This window comes from Barbus barbus (genome assembly GCF_936440315.1).
Source record: "Barbus barbus genome assembly, chromosome: 21".
Taxonomy (NCBI): Eukaryota; Metazoa; Chordata; class Actinopteri; order Cypriniformes; family Cyprinidae; genus Barbus; species Barbus barbus.
The window spans coordinates 4,769,759-4,785,966 of NC_136749.1; the positions used below are offsets into that span (position 1 = coordinate 4,769,759).

Here is a 16,208-nt window from a genome sequence, read left to right on the forward strand (position 1 = left end):
TTTAAACTTGTGCATCAACGTCAGACAGGAAACTGTGTGCACTTCATTTTGTTTTCACAATATGGTCAAAATTTGTTTGTATCTGAAAAATCTTTAAATACATCTTATCCATTTGAAACCATTTACACACAACGTCTCGGCACTGAGTACTAGCAGTCTATTAGAAACCGGGGGCATTGAATATGAAGCATATTAGCAGTCCTCTTCACTTTGTGTGTGTGTGTGTGTGTGTATATATATATATATATATATATATATATATATATATGCATATATCACACTTCTGAATCAGTTTTGTTGTTTCTATTTATCTCAAGTAAAAATATCTTTCTTTAAATATGATTCCTTTACATGATAAAAATAGGATCTGTCCAAAATGTGTGTTTGTCACATAAACACTACCAGGCATGCTCGGCACTTCCCCCGTCCTGTGTGTGCCTATCATGAACCCTGGCGCAAACTCATCCTCATGGAGGCCAGGTGATGTGATCCTGGATATGTTCTGTCACATGGGGGCTCATCCATGCGGAGCGCATCGGTCCCAGGGGCCATCGCGACCCTAAATTCTGGTGTGGGGATTCCACAGGGCGCCCACCCCCATATCAAGAGAGAGATGCCAATGATTGTGTTGATAAAAATTATTACAAAATGTTGATATTCTTTAATTGTACAAAACACCTTATTATTTTTTATAGAAATCTTACATTTGCACAAGTTTACATGAGGATTATTTTTTCTGAAATCAAATTCACAAAGTACAAACATTAACCTGAAATGAAATGTGATTATTAAAAAAAAAAAAATACAGACATGAAATATTAAATTTCAGCTATGTGTGTTCAAAGTTGCTGTGACCATGATAGAAAGGACAAACATTTGAAAACCAAATGATAAATGCTTCAATAAATGCATCGCAATAGTTGGAATTTGTTTCGAGTTCACTCATCCAATTTTTGGAGAGGTTTTCGGATGAAATTTGTTAAAATTTTTATTAGCAGGTAATATTTCAAGTCAAATTAAAATTAAAGAAATACATATCAATATATTTGATAGCATAAATGAAAAGAAGCCTATTTTAGGACCATTACTTTTATTTATTATTGTCATGACAGTTCAAAACACATTTACCTCTCTTTACTAAAAAAAGAAACTACTGTAATACATAAAAATACTTTTTTTAGTTTTTATCATGTGTTGTACTGTTTAATTGATGCTTACTGATGGATAGATTCTGTATATTCTCTAGAGCAGGGCTATTCAATTAGTTTCATTTGAGGGCCAGATTATCGAATTGAAAATTTGAAGGGGGCCGGGTGGGGGCAATGTTTTTTTTTTTTTTTTTGGGGTAGCTGTAAAAATAAACAAATATTAAACCAATAATAACATCCATGATCAGAGACGAAATTGTGATTAATTGCATATTAATATATTAATGTTATCATAATTTCACAGTGAACCTCCAAATGAATGTAGAAACAACATAAAGATGGCATATTTTAAATACAGCTTAATAGCATGTTTTACTAGGTAGCCTACTATTTATGAAGGCCAGTATCATACCAATATTTTCACTGATATCTTTAAATTAATTTCCCTCAATATTAGCCTTTAATTATAGCCATTGAACATTACAGTATAATTAAAAGCCATTATTTTTAACACAATAGGTATATATGTATAAACTGTATAAACACACAGTATATATGTATAAACTGTGAAATGAATATAAATTAAGCTTTATTCAAATTACAAAAGTTTATCAGCGACTAGAGGAGAGTGTTTTCTCCTTTTTCTTTTGTTCTTTGATTTCCATCAGTGACAGACTTCATCAGGTTTCACTTTAAAAGCAGCGCTATCTCTTTAAAACCTGATGCACATGACGCGGATCTGACACACACTTTCGCTTTTCTCTCAATATTTTACGGTAATTTAGGACTCATTTAAGACCGTGTTTATGAGCTAACTCGCCATAACTGCACATTTTAACATAATTGTGTGCGTTTTTGTCTGCTGAAGCAGCTCTGCAGTGTAATTTATGTGGAAAGTCTAATCAACTTCGTCCAGTCTCTGCGTTATTTCTCGCTAGGAGATATGACCGATAGCACTGTCATTATACTCATCTAAACTAGAGTTGCGTATATCTCATAATCCCCTCACATGAGTGCTTGTCAACGCTGCTGTCTATTGATGTTGCGGTCTCCTCTAGATTGTTGTTGTTGTTGATCGTCTTACTTTTATTTTCTCGGTTGTGAAACAATGGCCCGGGCCAGTGTTGCCACCTTGTGGACAAACTAATTAGAACAAAAACAATTTGAGGCTTGTGTGCGACTCTTCCCCCGGGCCGGATGAAGATGATCGGCGGGCCGGATTAGGCCCGCGGGCCGCCAATTGAATAGCTCTGCTCTAGAATATATCATACTGTAATGAGAATCACTAATAAGTGTAAAAAAATATGCAGATGCATTATGGTACTAGATTTAAAAGTTGAGAGGTTCACATTTAAAACAACAAAATAATGATTTAAAAAATGCACGGAGAATTTAAGCCTCATTTTATAAAATTTTACTTCTCCAATAACAGTATCTTATTTTAAGAATGTTAAGATGTTTTCACTGCAAATAAAGCTGTTTTTTTTTTTTTTTGGACAGAAATATTTAGTTGTGCAATGTCTTAAATAAGCTTAAAATAAACACAATAATGCAATGGTCCTGAAAAAAGATTCACCCTTAGTCACTGCGACGCTCAGCAGGGGCCCGAAAAGAAAATTAAAGTGGTATATTGCCTGTTGCTCTGTCCCGCTTCCATTGCTTGTGAGTGTGGGTGAGAAACACGCTGAATGATTTCAGTGATATTGCTGTGGCGCTCAGCAAAGAGTGCTGCAAACTGATTGTTTCCAAGCACTTTTTTTTTTTTGCTCCTAAAAGTAGCACAGGTACTGTACATGTTAAAAACCTGTCCTTCTTTTGCTTCCGTATTTGTCAGGACTCGTCTCCTCGTTCTCTCTAAAGGACTCAGCTGCTCTCTGTGGACGGGCAACTGCCAAGTGTGTCATCAAACCTAAAATAATATGACCGTAATGAGCAGACAAACCTCCCTCCATCACACTCCTCTAGCTGTGTGTGTGTGTGTGTGTATTTCCTGCTAAAAGTTACCCTGAACGCTGGCACTGGTCAGTCTTTGCTCTGGAGGTGATATGGAGCGATGAGGTAACTAAAATTTTGCCCAGATTCAAGTTATTTCCACAGGAAATATGCTTCAGTTTCTGCTGTTGGTTTCAGTAACTAATTGTTTGATATTACATTTAAGATCCCTTCCCCGTGTAGAAAACCGACTTCCTCCCCGCCCAAATTTCTCCCCGCGAAGTTTCCTTCTCCAAGCTCAAGAAAGAGCGAGCTGTCTGTTTTAAGCCATGGTCTCTTTGCCTGGCAGTCTTCGGTCATTGAAGGTGTGCATATTGATGACTTCATCCGTTTTGACCATGACGGGCGGCTGCGGCTTGTGTTTGAGCCGGCGCTGGCACTTGAGGGAAACCCGTAGCTCGTCCACCATGGCGCTGCAGAAGGATCTCTGTGCAGACAGAAGAACACAGCTGATTGGATGTCCCTTCACTTCTGACACATAAACAGACATACTGGCTCTCGGCTCCTGGAAAGGTGGAGGACAGTGGGTCAGTGATGGATAGCTCGGGGGGTGAAAGGTGGAAATGGAGACGGGATGGAATGATTATGCTGGTGTCCGTGTGGATGCACAACACGAGCATCATAACTAAAGCGATTTCTCTGTGGCAGATTTCACCTTGCTTCCTACTGCCAGGATGCTGCATGATATATTGATGCATATTATTTTCCCTCAGATTCAAATCCTGTAGAACCGTATGGCCAATTAAACAACCCCCCACTCTCCAAACAAGAAGCAAACGGTGCGAATTTCAGCTGTGTAACAGTGAAGCAAGCCAACGTGGGATTGTGTAATAATTAACAGACGTTATTCAACAGCCACAGCCTTTATAAAGTCTTATGACTTCAGATTTGTTTGTCTTTGCTTGGAAATGAATAAAAATAAACACATCCATTCTAACTAAAGGTACAAATTGCCTATGCAGTTTGTGTTGTGAATAATTTCATCTTGCAGCTCACAGGAAATGCTTTGTGCTCTTGTGGCTTTATTTACAGCATTTTCATTACAATATGTTTGTGAGAGACATGAAGATATGAGATAATAAGGCGCTTGTTAGGCATTCCAATCAGAGTGTTCTTACCCAATGATCTGCCTTCTTCATAGTGACATCCTCCACAACAGCCAATAACAGAACATTAGCAACTAGCTTATGATTACTGGCACCAACTTTAATAATTGATGCTTCAAATTTGACAAATTCAGCCACGCGTATGCGATTCTGGATTAAACAGAAGTTATGATCTTTGTACATCATGCTGTTGATTACAACAGGACAAATACTGACTTTTCCCTCATTTTCTCTAATGTTCTCAGTTGAAGAAAAAAAGGACACTTTACTTAAAACCTTTCAATGTAATGCATAATAAAAGTCGTTTAAATGCATTCATTATGCATTGTAATGCATGTTATAATGCATTGCATGATCTCATGAATAATTATAACTACAATTATGATACTTATCTATTCATCTATTGACCTACAAATAATACTGAAAAATGTAAAATTATATAATGAATATAATACATTATACATAAAGGCTTTAACCTCTTAAGACCAGAGAAAAAAAGTTTTAGGAATTTTTTTTTTTTTTTCATGTCTTTAAATTGTTTAGAGCATTTAAAATAATTAAAAAAAAGAATTAAAAATTATATTTCATTAATAAGTTACGCTATATCCTCAGTTGAGGACATCGGGACTCAATTTCTTTGAAAAACTAAAAAGAAATGAATGAGCATGCATGGTCAAAAACAACAGATTTTTTTAAATCACCAATCATTTTTAGTTTATGATTTTTTTTTTTTTACCAAACTTTGTATAAAGATGATTCTCAACGATGTTATGACAGAATGATTCAATATACCTTTTTACTTCATGCAAAATGTGTGTAAAATGGTCATAAACCGGTTTTCTCATTATATACAATATATCTATAAACTAAATCTTATTAGCATATTAATGTGTTTTTGGGGCAACATGTAAGGAAAAAAGAAGTGTAATAATGGGAGTAATAATTGACCAGATTTTCATAATAATATATAATATTTCATAGAATACAGAAATATAATTTCTTTCCCTATTCATTTGTTATGTCTCCCAAAATGTGTAATAAACAAGCTTTTAGTCCCGGTGTCCTCATATGAGGACTTGTATGAAATCAACGTCCTGTTTCGTAACAGAAAGTCATATTTTGATTTGAAACCCCATAACATTTTCCTGACGTGTTAATTTATGAGACAGATTTAAATGATTATTACAAAATATTATTATATTTCCATAAGAGTATCACTAAATTAATTTCAGACATTTCTGAAGACCAAGGAGAGGGAGTGGTCATGGTGGAACATCCAATCATGTAGTATCTCTGAAAAGCCCTGAATGTGCTCTGTACAGGACATCCAGACTGGCATGTATAGTCTAAGAGAAATTCACTGAAATATAATGTCCTCATACGAGGCCACAGAGTCTTAAGATGTTAAGTAAAGTCTTACCAAAATTAGATATACAAATAATAGTTTTACTTATTCTATTGTTATAAATTTTAAGACAAATATTTCTGAAATGAAATGTAACAAAGTGTGATACCTGGCTGTCAAAGGCCAACCCTTAAACAGTATTTTATGTAAATGTACAGTATCTATGTATGTATGTATTTATTTATTTATTTTCCATTGGATCCAACAGCATGATCAGAAAAAATTGTGGTTATGTCAATGACACACTGGATATAGAACATCAACATATAGAACAAAAAAAAAGTGTTAGCGCATTAAGATATGTATGTATGGACAGTGGGGACTTTCATGAGCGTATACAGGTATACTTTATTAAACTGAAATTCAGCAGCAGAAAGCAGAGGTGGAAGAAATGGGTTAAGAATATTCATGTAAAATGTGCAAAAAAGGAAAACGAGAAGCAGAAATATTATAGTAATCCTTTTATTTAAACATGAATTTATATGTGCCTCTGTGTATGTGTGATCTTGAGCATACACTATCAAAATAAAGATGCACCGAACAATACATAAAGAAACCATGAACAATTCTACAAAATATGTAGCAGTTCTCATGCAATATTTGATGTATTTGCTAAAATGATACACCATTCTGATGTTGAACCCCGTGAACTTTTATTACCGATGTAAATGTGAATGATTTTAACAAGATCTAACTAAATCTGTTTTTGTGTTTCTTTTCTGGTGGCAGGAAATCTACATCACATTATGTTAGAACCATTTATACATTTTTATCTAAAGCAATAAGATTGTTGGTCAGACTGTTGGCTCTCTCCTAATCTTACAAAATAGAGGCAATTATAAAATGCAAATTTCTGGAGGAATGTGCTGCTGAGGAGCAAGAGGAATTGCCATATGATGTTTTTTTTTTCTTCCTTCTGCAGAATAGTGTAAGAGAATATTGAACAAAGCACAGCAGTTCCAATCTTGTACAAAAATACTTTAATTGCCTCTCTATCATTTTCAGTCACAAGATTTGATACCTGTTTTCTAAATGTTCTCAAATGTGTTTTTTTGTTTTTTGCTATGTATTGAATTAAAATACTAACAAAATCAATCATCTGGAATTTGACACTTCCATTTAGATCATGAAGCCTCAGCACTCTGTTTTACTCCATATGTTTCATAAAGCCTATATTTATGATTGTGTTCCTAAAACTAAATTTAGTCTTAAAGCCATTTTCAACCTTTCCATCCACCCAATGGTGCTTTTCTAATACAATGACATAACCCCTGTAGTGATACAGTGCTGACTGTTTCCTGAAAATGTAGGTACTTTGTTGCTTGTTTGAACCATGTTGGTTAGAACTGTAATTAATGTCATCAAGCAAGTGGTGGAGTGAAAATGACCACTAATTACTCAGTTTAAGATCAAATTAATGGCAGAATATTGATGTAAATAATAAACATGACATCTGAGCCTGTTTCATTCTCCGCTATTTTGTGGGTTTCCTTACATCACTCCAGATTTCCCAATGGGATGCACACTCTCCTCTTAACAAACTAAAATACATATAATGAAATTTGTATATGTATGGAATGAAACATATAGATTGTTCTGCATGTTAACTTGCTTAATTTGCTCAAGAGCATGATCTATTCCATATGCCATATACTAACAAGAAACTATGCTTGGTTAAGAGCTGCAGTTCCAGTCACATAACTTTGCGATACTGTTTGTGAATATTTGGAAATTGCGACCATTGGCTAACTATTCTTTTGGAAAACGCACCCCAGACTTGCAGGCAACCCAGGGACCCCCAACAAGCTAGATTTTCTCAGTAATACTTTATAATAACTCATCATTACCATCATTTCCATAGTAGTTAACAAACTTAAAAGAAATGCAATGAACTATTGCGTCTTTCTGTACATCTCTATATAGAAAGGCACTCCCAACCTTGGCTCTAGATTGATGCTCAGTATCATTGGCCGGTAGGCTTATCATGTCAATGTAATCATTAAACAAGGATCAGGCAGCAAAATAACGCATTGCCAGAAAATTTGTGAATGTCAATATGATGACTTACAGCAAATAAACAAAAGCACTTAGAGAGATCGATACAATGAATCCGAGATGAGTATAAGAGACACTTCTTCCATTGAGAGTGAATAAACGGAGCTGTGCTTTTTGGGAAAATATTTAAGCTGGCAGTTTGATGCTGTCATTGTAAAACGATCTAGAATATCCATATTTAGAGTGCAATTTTATTAGCTAATATGCAAATGCTTCAAACAAACTAAGACATCTGTAAAGATAACCAAACTTATGTGTCCACAATGCAGTTTGCTTAGAATTTGAAATGTGAACACACAGCATGACAACTTAATTTTATTTTGCTATTATGGCCTCCCATATTAAAGTAAAGCAAATATGATGAGTTGAAATTATTATTCTATTTGTGTGGTGACTGCAGAAAAAGTGCCATTTTAACTTTTTTAATGACTGCAAAAAACGTATTATTAAAATAAACAAGGGCAATTAAATGCCTCCTTTCAGTTCCAAAAATGCAAAAATGAAGGCTCAGTGGAGAAAGTGGAGTAATTATGACGCATATATTAAAACTGATTTAAAACATTCTTATAGGACAGTGTAAATGCAAAGAGAACTCTATACTTAGTTCATCCACTCGAGTGACATTTGGTTATTTTAAAGAGAATTCAAGAGAAAACACCCTTGAAGATGAGACAGTAACAACATCAACTGCAAAGGGAAGTTAATAATAATAGAAAATAAAATAAAGAATAAATGACTATCAAGCAAACCTGCAATTTAGTCTAGTAAGTGAAACCAAAGCTCATTAGTAGAATTTGAATTGCCAATAAATTCTGTAAGAGTGTGTATGTGCTTAAACATTCAATTTGTGAAGTGAGTAGACAATGTGAGTGAAAGAACTGGAGTTCATTCATTTCTAGGTTGTTTTTTTTTTTACTACCGCATTATTGACTTTACACTTCAAGCATTCAGTTGCTCAGTAGATCAAGTGTACGAGTGAAGTGGATATGGGGAAAGAACAACACATCTGTTGAGGCGAGATGACACAGTGGCGGCCATTTGAGCAAGTAAAGCCCAAGCCCTTCTGTCTTCAGAGACTTACATCAAGAAGGACTGTTTGCTCTCCAGACACGGGCACTGTCTGTAAAATATTACCAGTGAAATATACCTCACGCTTTGCTCTCAGCACCACAACATTAAAGCCAATTTTAGACAGAATTAATATTGTTTGCATTGATCTGTAACAGATTCTTTCATACTCAGAGGCATCAGCTGAATTCATCTGACTGGCTTATATTACCCACAATACCCCCGCTGATGAAACACAAAATTGCAAACCCATTTCTTGTGATTATCTTATGTGATTTGTTTTCTCTGTAGAGACTTGATTAATAACCCTAAACTCTTAGTGAATCCTAACAGATTTCAAATGTTCATTGAAGTCCAGAAATGTGAAAATGTTGCTTTACCTTTTCCAGCTGTGCGTTTTGTTTGGACTTATAGAGAAACTCCCCAACTGCCACAAACACAGAGAGGACGAGTCCCGCAGCCAACACTATGAAAATGCCACCGATGTTCTGGACGCCCAGCGCGCTGGCCTCCTTATTCTCTTCCTCAGGACAGCCGTTTCCTCGCCACCACTTCTCCTTCATCATGTGCAGCTTCCCTTCCTCCTGCAGCTGCAGGATCGCGATGGTGATTTTATCTCGGTATGGGGATCCTGAAGGGTCAGAAAGGGGAAACTGATTTAACGAGATGATGAGAATTAGTTCTCTTAGCATCTGCTCATTCCCGTTGGTCAAATGGGTGAAATCTTACAAAATCGTCAAGAATGTTTCATACTTGTGACAAATGGGTCACATTTCACCTCAAAATCCAAAGAAATAATACAGCTGCAAGCAGCAATTAATGAGCAATTAAGCAAGCATTTCAGGGAGCATCATGCCAACTAAAAAAAAGCATCTGCGGATAATTTTAAGCAAAATTATTGTAAAATCATGAATACAGTCACTTGTGTGACATAATTGCTTATTACTTTTGACCAGTAGGTGGCACAGCCTTTGGCATTACAGAAATACAGCCTCAGATACACTTTACTATCATGCCGTCAACTTTTTTTTTTTTTTACCAGCAAGGTCTGATGATAATCTCTTTGAAATTTGATGAAGATTGAACTGTCTAAGCTACCAAAATCAAAATGGATACATGATAAAATGTCCAACAGTTGAAAAACATATACTAATGGATTTTGTAGGACCAAGAAAACATAAATCGTTTTTCATAACACACCAATGCATTTATAAAATATAGTATTTTATTTTTTTTTTTACTAAATTAAAAGCGACTGATGCTCAAAATGGCCAATATGTGAAAACTGGGTATGCTGCTCCACAGCTAAAGAGACCAATTTAATTCCAGACTAGACCGTTCATAAGTAAAAATGTCTGTTTTCCATATCTCTTAACCAGTAGGTGGCACTGTGCTGGAACTGCTCATGTGTCCTCAGGTCATGGTTGTTATAACACATACCAAGTTTGGTCTGAACACACTAAAGTTTTGCGGAAATATAAGTTCACATCCATTTCGGCATGCTCTTTGTTGAATATGCTGATGTGCTATACAAGAACGATTTGGTATATTGAAAAACATTTAATAACTTTTTGACTGTCCTTCACCTGTGTGCCAAATTCCATAGCTTTCCTGCAAGCTTTCACAGACCCAAGATCAAAGAAGAAAAAGAAGAAAAAAAAATGGAATGGAAACAAAAGGTTCCTTAACACCTCCAGTGCACTGGCTCCTAATTTTTCTTTTTAAAACTAAGCCTATGGTGAGAACCAATTTTTTTTCTTTACTGTAAATTAGTTGTTTTTATTCACAACACAGACTGAACAATTCGTTCAAGAAAATCACTGCCTCAACGATCTGGTAACAGCAGTTCTATAGTTAACAGTTCACTGGAGGGGGAAATTATAAGTGAATAACGAATTAAATTTCAGTCTGTTGCTGAAATGCATGGCATCAAAAGACTTTGAATATAGCGCACCGGTATTTGCTACCTTATTTTTTGAGCCTAACATTTACGGTGAATGTGAACTGCTGTTGTAGTATGAAGACACTTTAAAATATCAGACAATCTCAAAGAAAATACCGAAAGTACTCAAGTAGTACTTTATAAGGTTTTTATACCATATTATATATATACCAGACTAAAGCACATTCAAACATGCAGATGTATAAAACTATCTCATTGCACTACAAGACTTGAAGAAAGCTGAGACAGTGAAAAGGAAAGATGAAGTTTGTCACTTCAGTAGTCTAAGACTATATTTCTCACAGAGCTGTACAGAGGTGAGAAATACAGACACTAATGCAGTACGAGCCATAAAAGCCTAATGTTGTTTGTTGAAAAACAGCTCCCAGGGTGCCATTGATAACACACCAATAAAACCCAATTACATTCGAGGGACTGGCATTTCCCGCTTTTATCTATTTATTTTCTGTCTAATTAAAACTAGTTGCTATTCTTAATTTGAGGTAATGTTTCCTTCTGGGTCTCCTTGCGGGCGTTGATCCTCCCTCGCAAAAAGAGGTAAACAGGTCGTGTTCCCTTCATTCAGCACAGATCAAAAACGGCTAGAGAGGTGCTTTCTCGTTTCATTTGAAATACGAGGTAAAACAAGAGCACTCACAAACCTCGCTGATCCTTTCATGTTGTAATAGTGGTACTGCTGTAGTTAACTCTCTATAATAAGGATTGTACTATTGCCTGAATAATTGAGAACTCAGCTGTTCTTTTGCTCAAATGCACCACACAAGTATATGAAGCACAAAGTGTCCTTTATTTGCTGAAATCAAACTGTCTTTGTTTATGCTCATTGTTAGCACTTAGGTCTTAGGGTTTTGTGTAACAGCAGTGCTGCTATGCAAAATCCTTTATTTTTTTAGATGGTTTTGGCGACTATTATTTTCGTCTATATAATAGATATGTGTCATATATCCATGTATATTTTACTTTTTCCTAAATGGCTATATAAAATATAAAAATAAAAATGAAATACAATTGAATGAATGAATTAATTAAATCAACATCTCTCTTGCACAAAAAAATAAATAATAAAAATAAAAAAATCTCAGAATAAATACATGTGCACAGGAAAATAAAAATACTATTCTATGCAAACTTAAAATGATTTAATTATATATCAACACTTTGGTTCCAAATTTTGGTTCAATTGATTTAGAATGGTTTTAATCTTACTTTACTTACTATGTTTTTTGGTGGCTGACCTTCAGTTATTAAAAGTATTAATCTGGATGAATCCATATGCACGGGAAATCATCTGTTTAATGAAACAATCAAAGTCATCTAATAATAAAACAATTTATGGTTTTAATCTTATTTCAGCTACAATGTTTTTTTTTTCGTTTTTTTTTATTATTTTTTTATTATTATTATTATTTACTAAATTCCACAAAAATAGCGTTATTTCAGATAAATGCTAAAAATTGCAAAATAAACATTTAAATTTAATAAACATTGTTTTAAGACATTAAACAAGCCTGAAAATACAGACAGACAACTTTCTTATCCTGCAACATCGAAGACAAATAAAATAATAAATCCTTGACCCAAGGTTCTTCAAATATACAGCGTATGGATGAGGTAAAGACAGAAGATAGCTTAAATGAAACAGAATGATAAGGGTTTACTTGGATACTGGTAGCTCCTCATGCACAAGCAAACTCCTGACAGATGTTTGATGACATGGCATTGTACATGACTCTTCTTAATGATGCTTCCAGGGACAGGCCCGTCCACAGGCTGAAAGCTGACTGGGGGGCTTTCTATTTCCACAATCCTTGAGGGACAAGCAGCATTGCCCCGGAATATTGATATTGAGCAAGTGCTACACACATTTAGCAACACAATGAAGTCACAAGTGAAAAAGGAGCTCACAGCGGTGCCCAAACTAAAGGGTAAAGTGTGTAGGGGGTTTAGTTTTAAAATACTTTTCTTCTATCCCAGTTTACAGGCATTTAAGTAAAGCCAATTATATGCTAACTTCCAGAGTTATGCTAACTTCCAGAGTTATGCTAACTTACAGTAGTGTATTCGCATTTACTTGGTAATTTTAAGGCAAGGGGTTTCCTCAATTTTTTTAAGTCAAGTCAACTTATCACTTTTTACAGTGTACATATTAATTTATCCTTAATGCTACTCAGTACATTCAGAAATACACTTTGAGTAAATTTTAAAATAAGCCATTATGAAAATATATAAATATATACTGAAGTTTGGGTTTATTATATTTAACATTAAATTATAAAACATCTGGTCACACTTTATATTAGGTGGCCAAACTACTATGTACTTACATCAACAAATAAGTACAATGTACTTATTGTGGTCATATTGTAAAGTGAAACACTATTGCTGCTACTGAGGTGGGATACGGATAAGGTTAGGGACAGGTTTGGTGGTATGCGTAGGTTTAAGGATGGGTTATGTAATTAATATACAATGTAATTACAGAAATTAATAACAGATGTAACTACATATAGGTATTTAAAAATATATATAAGTACAATGTAAAAACATGTATGTACACAATAAGTGCAGTATACCATATTATTAATTTAAATGTAAGTGCATAGTAGTTAAGTCCACCTAATATAAAGTGGGACCAAACATCTTTATTTATTGCAATTAACATGAAATTAGGAGTCTAAAACGTTACAATCAATTTGTACATAATATATTAAATATAAAATATATTATTTCTGTAATAAGCACAATTTTTAAAAGTATGCTAAAATTCTCTGACATTTTTTTCTTTTTCTTTTTTAACTTATCCTGATGTCATTCCAAACCTGCCTTCTGTGGAACACAAAAGAGGATACTAGGGAAAGTGTTTCAGCTGTTTTCCACCATACAGTGAAAGTCAAAGGGGTCTAAATGAATTTCATTGTATGAACCATTGTATCTTCCAATCATAGTGTTCCAATCATAGAGGTTAAGAATGACATGAAGGTGAGGGAAAAGTGGTTATTCCACACCAGAACAGAGGTAGAGCTGAATGTGAATTTACAGTGGATTGTCAGGGACTACTGCCCTCCTGAAACACTGCTGTCATCGTTTTGAGGACTTCATGCATTTCACCTGCTTGTTGTCACTTTCACCTGTCTCAGTATAAAACGAGACGTTCAACTGTGCCAAGAATTTACATATTCTCATTTAAACAGCTAAGTAACCAACACACCGAAACGCAGATGGTCTGAACACCTACCCTGTCTGTTCCTGCACAGGAATGCTTGCCAGAAGGACTCGGCCATCTCTCGCCACCACAGTTTCAAAATTAATGCATCCTGCCGACTGTGTGCTGCTGAAGTCAACAAGATATATGCTAAACGCACGCCTGTATGCAGCCTGCCTATGCGAACTGATTCCAAAAGGGTAGGATTAGCAATGGAAATGGCCTATGCTGAGCTGTCTGGGAACGGCACACAGGGGAGTGATAATACTAAACATCCTTTTCCATGTGCCCTGCATTTACTCGACACAATGCAATCCCATGACACATGACTGACAAGCTAAAAACACCCTCACTGGGTTGTCTGTTAGACAGCATACCTGACAGATTTTAACCTGCTGAGTGACAAAGCATTAACGACTGCGAGACGGGGCACTTGATAGCAGGATTTCGCTGTCCATGTGGAAAAGCCTGGATAGCATCTTAAACCAGCACACAGACCTCCCTCCAAAGCATGAATGGATTAAGATATTCTAGGCTGTTTAGTCCATGACATGTCAACAATTTATGATTATATGGTTTATAGTACAATAGTGTCAGAACACCTGCATGAATATTCATAATTCACCTTTTGGAAAGCACGCTGCCTCGATCAGCCAGTTTTATTACTGGTGTAACTGAGAACAAGGACAATAAGAATAAGGAAAAGAGGGGGGAACAAGATTAGGAAATAATGCTAGCAAGTTTCAAACTTATAAACAGCATGCCTTACAGCGACAGAGCTTCGGTTTCAACATCTACCCCCAGAGAAATCAGTCATATTAAACCAGTTAAATAGTTATAAACTACCCTGAGAGCTTGTGATGTGTACTGCTATTTTTATGTGCTTCTCACTTTAAACTGTTGAAATGGTAAAACAGTGCTACCGCTGTCATATTATGTCTCATGGTCTATCTGGAACAAAGCTGGGGTCCGGAATGGACCACGATTCGCTATTTGAGGACCCCTGTTATAGAACGTATTGTGAACAATTCATCTGGGCAAAGACATTTTGAGTACTTTTCTGATCATTTTAACTGTCTTCTTGTTCCTCATGGTATAATCTCTGTCACATAATCCTGCCCTTAAAGGGATGGTTCAGCTAAAAATTTAAATTCTGCCATCTTTTACCAAACCTCATTCCAAATTCATAAGACTTTCATTTATTTTCAAAACACAAACATAAGGGCTCATCACCATGAAGCCAGAGCTTTCCCTATCCAATTTGTTTCTTCCATAAAACACTGCGTCGTCTCAAGAAATATCTGCATATACACGAAACCACTAAAACGGACTCAAAACGATGCAGTATACATGCCAGACCAGTATGCGATGCTGTAATTCTGGCACAGAGCTACACTAAAAACAGAGAAGACTTGGACTATGTGTATAAAACTTGCGTGCCGAATACGAACCCAACACGACAATAAGAAAAGCTAGTAAACACAAGCATGTAGTCCGCCATTGTTGTATCTGTTGCTGTTATGTGACGTAGCGGTGTCTGACTAGAGTCAAGCCTTGAGTTGATCACATCATCATTCACAAAATATACGGATTGGCTGTACACATGAAAACACAAAGGTGTTGTTTTCAGATTTATCAACTTTAAACGCCAAAACGCCTGATCCGTCTGAACGAAACGCAGATACGATACAAAATCTTTACGTATACAGCTAAATGTGTCTCCGTGTGTACAGGGCCTAAGATATTTTTAATGAAACCCGAGAGATTTCTGGCCCCCCATTCCACCTAAATTTGACGTGCTAAATTTAATCCATATGAATCGATCTGTTTAATACACACAATCGCATCATATGATGAAGGCTTTTAGACATTTATTTACAAACATTAGAGTTAGGGTTGTAACCCAACAATACATACAGAACTTCAAATACGGTCAATGGCAGCTTAGCCGTACTTGCCTGACGTGTGTGAACAAACCTCATTGGTTCTTGTCAAAGCTCAAACACGTGGCTCAAAAATGAGGACAGAAATCTCTCAGGTTTCTTTAAAAAAATATCCTCATTTTGTGCTCCAAAGATCAATAAAAGTCGTTTGGGCTTGAAACAAAACAAAGAAACCTTTATGCTGCATATAAAAAAACCCGAACTAACTTTAATTGATCAGTTCAATTGCCAATCAGACAGTCCCTTCCTAAATAAGCAGTTCTTGGTAAGAATATGCTGCAAACTGGACCTAACTTTATACTTATATTTAAAAAGTCAAATTATTC

The 16,208-nt window shown here is 35.5% G+C and overlaps 1 protein-coding gene across 1 annotated transcript in view; it reads right to left on the minus strand.

Moving 5' to 3' along the window:
• Window positions 1-3,402: 3,402 nt before the first annotated feature.
• LOC306887163 (glutamate receptor ionotropic, kainate 2-like) overlaps window positions 3,403-16,208 on the minus strand; it is a gene marked incomplete at both ends in the record, with an annotated part of 195,665 nt that continues 182,859 nt past the window's right edge. The window contains 2 exons of the mRNA XM_079444708.1: window positions 3,403-3,567; window positions 9,155-9,405. Of these exons, the coding sequence (XP_079300834.1) occupies window positions 3,403-3,567; window positions 9,155-9,405 (416 nt within the window). The remainder of the gene's footprint in view (window positions 3,568-9,154; window positions 9,406-16,208) is intronic.